General features: G+C 35.7%; 1 protein-coding gene across 1 annotated transcript; it reads right to left on the reverse strand.

Moving 5' to 3' along the window:
- Positions 1–7,459: 7,459 nt before the first annotated feature.
- On the reverse strand, positions 7,460–8,630 carry LOC108378154 (clathrin light chain-like). The gene is made up of 2 exons (XM_017634447.1): positions 8,493–8,630; positions 7,460–8,361 (listed from the first exon to the last, which is right to left on the reverse strand). Exon 2 carries the CDS (start codon positions 8,333–8,335, stop codon positions 7,685–7,687), a length of 651 nt encoding a protein of 216 aa, XP_017489936.1. The 5' UTR covers positions 8,336–8,361; positions 8,493–8,630; the 3' UTR covers positions 7,460–7,684.
- Between the last annotated feature and the right edge of the window lie 194 nt (positions 8,631–8,824).

The following is an 8,824-nucleotide window of genomic DNA, read 5'->3' on the forward strand; positions in this document are numbered from 1 at the left end:
TAAAAAAATATATATTTTAATAAATTACAATAAAAATTATTTAAATTGTGCTTGTGGAAATCTGTGTGAATGTAGCTTTAATATTTGCAAAATTTACTTACGCGTATGTTACTGACTACCAGGAAAACAAGATATACATACACTAAACTTTATACTGAAAGAAGTTAGCAATAGATTTTCTAATATACTGTTCATAACTAAGTACATACTCGCACTCAATTTTGAAAAATGTGGCAACCCTCCTACATGCAGTTAAAAAAGCTTTTCAAATACCATTTCGATTGATACCCATAATGTAATAATTCATGAAACTGTACGATAGGGCGTATGAGTAACATTATTTCCTGCTCCTATTTCATACAAACAACTTTTGCGCATTTTCATTTCACCATTCACAACTTGTTTTTTTATCCACCGATTTTCATCGTTAGCAGCTTGAATTTTTGGCAAACGAACAGGCTTTAATAAAAATGAAAAATACCAATTGTTTATTTTATTTTTTTTTTTTGATTTTTTTCCTTCTTCAACTTTTTTTCATATATTGGAATAATTTTCTAATCTGCAAAAACAGTATAAAGGACCATAATCTACGGTCTTTTTTGCGTCATTTCAAAATTTCAGATTTTCCCTACAGTGTAATTTGAATTGAATTCAATTTTTAAACAGGTGTTGGCCTTGGGATGTATCAATCAGAGCTGGGGAACTTCGATTAGAATTAGAAATCATTACGATTAGAAAAATAAAATAATCGAATCATTAGTTTTTTTTTTGATTCTTTAATATTTTAGATTACTAATTGATTCGATTAGAACTAATCAAAAATCGAATGGCGATTAGCGACGATTAGCATATCTAATCAAAACTAATCAAAAAAAATTCGATTAGATTTCTCGATTAGTTTTCATTAGATTTGATTAGATCAACTATTTTGAAATATTTTTGTTGTTTTTTTTTCGTTTAATTCATAAAGTAACAAACTTAAAAGAACTTTTATTCAAAATTCCACTGTAAACATAAATCTTATTAAACAAGTAAGGACGGTATTGTCTTCGGCTCATAGCCCAGTCATTTCGGTACACTTATTGGTGGGGCTATCTCCACTTTTTCTCATACTAGTTGTAGTATAAAAATTAAAGGCACGTTCTGAAAAAAAAAAACATGAGATTCTCGACGCTTTAAATGTAGGCTAATCTAATCAATAAGTAATGGATTAGTATAGCCAACTAATCCTAATTAATCAATTATTCTGCAAAATAAAAGTTTCTAATCCGATTACTAATCATTAGGATTACTAATCATTATTCCCCAGCTATGGTATCAATAAACAACGAAAACGATAGGACGGCATAGGGTCTACAAATTTCATGGAGCGCTAAGCAAAGCGTACAAAAGGCCTCTGATCAGACTCCAATCTATTCACATAAACTGTATGAAACGAATAACGCGTCTTCCAACCTCGACCGAACTAAAAGCGCGAGTACAACAGTTTGAGAGGCCACAACATAGCGAACGATTTAGAAACAATAAAGTTTATGTGAGTGGTGGAATTGAGCTTGGAATCAAAATAAACACGCAAGACCTATGTACAGTACTAATCCCTTTTGAAATGACATTTACAAATATTGAGGAACAAACGATTACTCACACATAAACTATACAAATTTTTCTAGGCTTTTAAATTCATAATACATCTTCCGGTTATCTGCGTATAGAAGGAAGCTAACACATAGAAAAACAGGAGGAAATATCATTAACAAAGAGGATAAATAATAACAGGCCTAAGACACTACCCTGGGGAACGCCAGTAGCTCGTTTCTGTAACCCTTCTCTACCGATTAGTAGAGAATAAACGTCATTCTCTACTACTCATTAGCACTAGAGAACAGGGCANCGTACGGTTTTTTGTAGTATTTTTTTCATATTGTAAAAATTTGCCTGTTTTACACATATCGCATAGGTTTCTTATAGTTCCTGAAACTCCATTTTTTTTATTAAAAAATGCGTTATTTTCGTACTTGAGGGACTTATCTATTAACAGCTTGACTATTTTTCACCCGATTTTAAAAATCAAACATGAAAAAAGGATTTATAGGCCATTAAAATTATTTATAACACTCTATTGGTAGACTGCGATTGTTGGGAGTTTGTGCCACATACTAGAAATTATAAAAATCCAAATTTTCTTTATTTTTTTTAACTTTAATCATCCCTTTAAAGATCATACTGTTACTCGGTAGGGTCGACAACTTACCTGAAAAGTTACATGTACATACATAAACTAAAAACACACTGCTTGTTAAAAAGTTCTAGTCAGAAAAATAATAAGGTTGTATGTAAAGCAATCAATAAATAGGACTAGTGGAAATATATGTTGATTTATTTGATGTTATTAAAAGTACGATCCCTGTGTTCACCGAAGTACAAACGAGTTTTTTTTGCTCGTCAAACAAATGGTAGCGTAAGAATTTTTCACCCACCACTTTTTGTCAGTGTACGGATTTTAAATTCTAAACGTCTGGTAGCCCTGTTAACAGTAAAGTATATTTTGTCTTTACCTATGGAGTCAAACAGTTTTGAGACAGTGGTAAACTTAAGAGCGAAATACACCACACAAGCGGTTTGACAAACCAAGCGAAATTTCCCTTTGCTTCAAGCCATTTGTGCTGTGTATGGGGGTGTTTGAAGGTTTGACAAACCGCCGTCAAACCTTCAAACACCCCCATACACAGCACAAATGGCTTGAAGCAAAGGGAAATTTCGCTTGGTTTGTCAAACCGCTTGTGTGGTGTATTTCGCTCTTTAGAAAGCGGTCTATAAGTCTCAATACAATTTGCATTGCCACTTTTAAGGATAACCTTAATAAAAGTAAATTTCCAATCACCGAGGACAACTCCGGAAAGTTAGATTTGTGGTGCTCCGTAGTATCCGTCCTACGTTGTTATTTGTTCTGAATGATACGCGAAGGTTGTGTTTCTGGAACAGCTTTCCAGTATAGGTTAGTACCGCCCAATTTGTGTGATTGTTTTTTTCATTGTTTGGCTTTCTGTTTTTGTGCTCCCATCGGGTTTCCTCTACCAGATCTCTCTTGTATCCGTTATTAGCCGCTATGGCATATATTGCGTTCAGTTCGGTTTTGTTAGTGGTATTTGCTCAATTCTATTAATCATTTGTCTAAAGGCGGTTTTTTTATGCTGATGAGCAGGGAACGGATTTTTAGGACCTAAAACCCTATAAAAAAGGCAAAATAAAGGAACGAAATAGGCTGGAAAAGGCAAAATAAAATAGCGAAAAAGGCAGGAAAAGGCACTAGCTATTGCAAAAAAGGCAAAAAAAAGGCAAAACAAAATAGCGAAAAAGGCAGGAAAAGGCAAAAAAAGGGTATTGCAAAAAAAGGAAAATAAGGCACTAGAAAAATACAGAAAATACGAAGAACAATCAAATAATAGAGCTCTAGATAGCCGGGTATCGAGCAATGCGAGTAGCTCGATACTCGCTCGAAACTCGTTCATTGTTCAACTGCTCAAATGTTTGTTCAAAATTTTCGAGTTTTTGAACTGAGCTGCTTTCTAATTCATGTTAAATAAATTATATTATTAAATACCAATGTAACAATCTTTGCATTATATATCAATAATTTGAAAAATTTAAAAAGTTGCTACCAAAAATGTCAATATAATAAAAAAAAACATTGCTCAAATTACTCGAAAAAACTCGAAGTGCTCGAGCTCATGCTCGTAAATTTTCGAGTTATGAGCATTGAACAAGTGTGCCAGTACTCGCTGCTCATATACCCGGGCTGTTTGAAAATGTGCGAACAAAATCGAGAGCTCTAGTTTATATTANAGAGCTCTAGATACCCGGGTATCGAGCAATGCGAGTAGCTCGATACTCGCTCGAAACTCGTTCATTGTTCAACTGCTCAAATGTTTGTTCAAAATTTTCGAGTTTTTGAACTGAGCTGCTTTCTAATTCATGTTAAATAAATTATATTATTAAATACCAATGTAACAATCTTTGCATTATATATCAATAATTTGAAAAATTTAAAAAGTTGCTACCAAAAATGTCAATATAATAAAAAAAAACATTGCTCAAATTACTCGAAAAAACTCGAAGTGCTCGAGCTCATGCTCGTAAATTTTCGAGTTATGAGCATTGAACAANAAGAGGTCCCTGCGCTTCTATAAGCCGCATGGGCATGTGTATATTTTTTAATCTTAAAAAAAAAAATTTTAAATGCTATAATCACTTTTTTAAAGGTAGAAAAGGCAAAAAAAGGCAAATATCTTAAGAAAGGCAAATATCTTAAAAAAGGCAAAAAAAAGGCAACATCAAATGTGTATATATGTAATCAGGGAAAGCTAAATCGTGGACATTCTTAATCGAATATACTCTATCTCTTTAGCAGAAAAAAAGGCAATTTCCATAAAATCCGTTCCCTGCTGATGAGGGTGGTTCGAAGTATTATGTATTATTGTATCTATGATGTCATCAACGTATCTGACATAGACCGTCGCTCCTAGTTGTGACGTAAGATACTCCATGAATCTTTCTTCCAAATTCTACATGAATACCTCCATAAGGATCGCCGATGTGGGGTTGCCCATACCTAGCCCGTTTGTTTGCATGTATACGTTGTTATTTAATTTCTCTGTTTCCTGTTTTTTCTGTCAGTATTTTTGAATAGAATATCTATTGTTTCCGTTATGGGTATAGATGGGTATAGATTTTTTATGTCGAATGATACCAGTTTATCCATCGTGATAACTGACTCTTTTAATTTTTCAATCAATTCCGTTGTACTAGATATTGTGTACTTATTGGGCAATCCAAGGTTACCCTTTAGTATTTTAAATATTTTGAGAGTTTGTAGCTTCGGGCCGATTTGTGGTTTATGATTGGTCTCATATAAGGGTCATAATCCCTAAGCGCGGCCGAAGGCCACCTACGCAGAATGAGGTTCTGCGCAAAAATACTTCTGGTCCGCTTTTCCGGCAACACAGAAAGGATAATTCTACTCAGTAAAGGATATAGTCCCTAAGCGCGGCCTAAGGTCGCCTACGCAGAAAGAAGTTCTGCGCAAAAATACTTCCGGTCCCCTTTTCCGGCAACACAGAAAGGAAAATTCTACTTGGTAAGGGTCATAATCCCTAAGCGCGGCCGAAGGCCACCTACGCAGAATGAGGTTCTGCGCAAAAATTCTTCCGGTCCCCTTTTCCGGAAACACAGAAAGGGAAATTCTACTTAATAAAGGTTATAATGCCCAAGCGCGGCCGAAGGCCGCCAACGCAGAAAGAAGTTCTCCGGGTTTTCCGGGCATGCGAAGAGATGTTTCGAGTCATGTGGGGTCTCTCCGCATGCCGGACACTCATTTGGCACATCCTCATTCAATCTACTCAGGTAGGAGTTTAACCTGCTGCAGTAGCCGGAGCGAAGTTGTGCTAGTGTCGTTCGTGTGGCATTCCCACGACAGCCGGTTTTACGTACCGGAATGACTCGGGTTTTACCCGACCAAGGGCTGTTGTTTCGGCGATCTAACCCCGTTTAGGTCGGCGAAGTGTCTCAGAAAATACTTCCGTTCCCCTTTTCCGGCAACACAGAAAGGAAAATTCTACATAGTAAGGGTTATAATCCATAAGCGCAGCCGAAGGCCGCCTACGCAGAAAGACGTTCGTTTTCATGTATGCACTATTTGTTTTTTTGTCATATGCATTATTTATCTTTTGAGTCGAAACTGTGCATGTATGCATTACTTCGGTTTTTTCATATGCGTTATTTCAGTTTTCAACCGAAACTTTGCATATATGCATTATTTGGGTGCACTTTTTTCATATGCACAATTTCAGGGTGCCTTTAAAATCATATAAAACTGAAAATGATAATATATGAAATTGGTTAAAATGTTTGTTGTTTGAGAAATGAGAACGTGTGTTTGAGTTTGTGAGTAAATTTTAAAATTAAAATTCTTCAAAACGTTAAAAATGCTTTCAGCGGTTCTACCTTCCCATATTTTTACCATGGTTTTTGGTACTAACACTTCAAAATTTGGGCTTGTCGAGATGCAATCACAGCCGCAGTGTTGCGCGAATTATTTAAGTATCACGTTCGGTGTAAATTTCTAGCTACGTTTTATCAGTTGGCAAGTTGCAAGAGTATTGCAAAATTTTGATCAGTGCTGCAGTATTGCCGCCGTGCCTCGAAGGTGTATTGAAGGTGTTTTTAATACATCCTACCGAAATCTGCTAAAAACGCAGTTTCGAAAAGTGTTGGTTAAGACCTTTGTGAATTACACCCTGCCAGCATTTTCTATTACAGAAGTTACTAATTCGACACGACATTTCTGCGAAAACTATCGCCGACGATGTCGCTATTTTATCAAATTCTTATCCGCTCTCAGGAAAAACTGTTCCACCAAGACGTCACGTCCTTATGATACGAAAGCGATACAGCAATTAGAAACTATTCCGATAGGAACGATAGTAACTTGTGCAATAAAGTCTGAAGTGTTAAAAGTTCTTCAAATGGTTTAATTTTTGATAAAACGCAATGGTATTTTTGCGATACCTTTGAACTTGCAGCCACAGCCGCAGAGTTACTGAAGCCATTTTCATTCTGCTTTCGGCTTAGATCACAAGCTCAAGCGCTCCCATATTTTATGAATTTCCAACTAAACATTTTAAAAAACAGTTCCAAAACTTCATAGTAAAAAGGCATCAACATAATAAATCAAATAACGCATCTCTTTAAAATTAAACGTAATTCCATGAAAGAAGGTAGTTTCACTTTGATCTTTTTTTTTTGTATCATGCGTAATTATATTATTTGTTATTCGAATATGATGGCTTGCATGATAAAAACATTATAATGTGTATAAAATACACATTGCTTGCACGTTAATTAAAAATAAAGTAAAAAGTATAATTTTACTCGAATGAACTTCCAAGATTTGCTTTGGAAATTTTCAAAATTTCAAGGGGTAAAAATCGTCCGAGCACCTGTTAAGAAGATAGAAAAACATCAGAAATAATTTTTGACTTTGTGAAATAATTGCTATCGCTTTGATAACTTCTCACAGTATAACTTCCAATAGTGACGAAGGAGCGACATCGTGGCGATAGGCGATAAAATTATCTTTCATTTGCTGGCAGGGAAGTAACGATATGTACATATGTATTACCTATAAAGATGGGTTATAGGTTTTAAAAGGACGTTAATAAAAGATATTGGTAATAATATCAACATAAGTAATGTTGCACTATCACTGGTCAATAGTATAAACAGTGCACTCCAACTCTGGTACGCAGGAAGTATATAAAATAAATTCAATATTAAAATTAGATAATTCATAACCACAAACTATTTTTGTTTTTGTATATTTAATGTAAATGTAAACTTCAATAAATTCAATTTATTTTAATTTACAAGTTTGCTAAAATTCTATGCATATATTTTTGTATACGTACATATACATATAAACCATTGTTATAATCAATACTTTTGAAATATGTGGTATAATTGAAAACAGCGCTAATTATCGTATTCACTAAATCATTTTGCGAACAAAAAATTCATTTCAGAACGAAGATACATACATATGCGCACATACATTATTGGAATAATACGAATACGATTGTGTGCATGTATTAATACATAGTTTATATTTTTCCAAGCTCATATGTGAAGTTTAGGCCGTCTTACCCAGTGGGATGGGATTCTGTTTCAAATGTAGGTATATAGACCGCATGCGTGAGATATCCTTGCCTGATTTGTTCACTTTTGGGTTGAAATCGCATAATTTTGCAATGCGCTCCCACTCGGTTCCCGGTTCCATGGGTCCACCATTTTCAAGCGCCGCTGCCTGCTTTTCAGCGTTGCGTGAGGCCGCTTTGGTTTTAGCGATAGATTCTTCTGTTTGACGCAACCAATCTTCCAATTCCTGCTTCGCCTGCAGACGCAACTCTTCTTTCTTACGTTCTTCTTCCCTATCTTTTTCTTCAAGACGTTGTTTTTGTTCCTCTCGCCATTTTCTTATTTTTTCAGGTTCAACCCGAGAAGGTGGTGGTCCCGATATACCGACTGGTTCATTTGATTCACCACCAATCATTTCAAAGCTACCGGTAGATGAACCAAGTCCGCCGCCAACCGCATTAGGTGCTAGTTCATCGCTGCCAAGTAGTCCATTGCCACCATCTGTGCTAGCCGGTGCACTGGGAGCAGTATTTGATTGAGGTACGATTTCCGATTCGAGGTCACCGAGAACCGATTGTTCACGTGCCAGAAACTCGGCTGCGGGATCAACTTCCTCTTTGGGGGCAAAATCATCGCCGAAATCCATTGTGCAAAGAATGTTGGCAGCAATCACTGCGAAATTAAGAGAACTTAAATTGGGGCGTATTGCTTATTATTTACACGTCGACAGATTTGAGACTGCCTTGCTTTCAATTTCAACGCAAATGCGACACTCGTGGAATAATTTATAAGGGGATATTTACCTCAAAATTTCGTTCTTTTCAGATTTTTATACTTTTTTTAAAGTTGAGTCAGCACAATACACACAATAAATAAACTTGCAGTAATTTTCTCCCAATCAAACTGTAAAATTCGTTCTTCTTCTTTAACAAAGAACTGTCAATGAAAAATTTCTATTCCGAAAGTGTGCGAACGGGACAACACCAGCCGATAAAGCTGTAGAAATCGAACAAAGCGTGGCAATGGCGGACGATAAGGAAACGGGATAGCAAATGGGGAAAAATGGCACACTCCAAATTCCTTGTCCCTTGCTGAAGGATTGGTTTTAAAGGCAAAATAACGATCCTAACCCAAG

This window comes from Rhagoletis zephyria, unplaced genomic scaffold (assembly GCF_001687245.7).
Source record: "Rhagoletis zephyria isolate East Lansing unplaced genomic scaffold, Rhagoletis_zephyria_1.1 Rzeph_scaffold_13467, whole genome shotgun sequence".
NCBI classification, from domain to species: Eukaryota; Metazoa; Arthropoda; class Insecta; order Diptera; family Tephritidae; genus Rhagoletis; species Rhagoletis zephyria.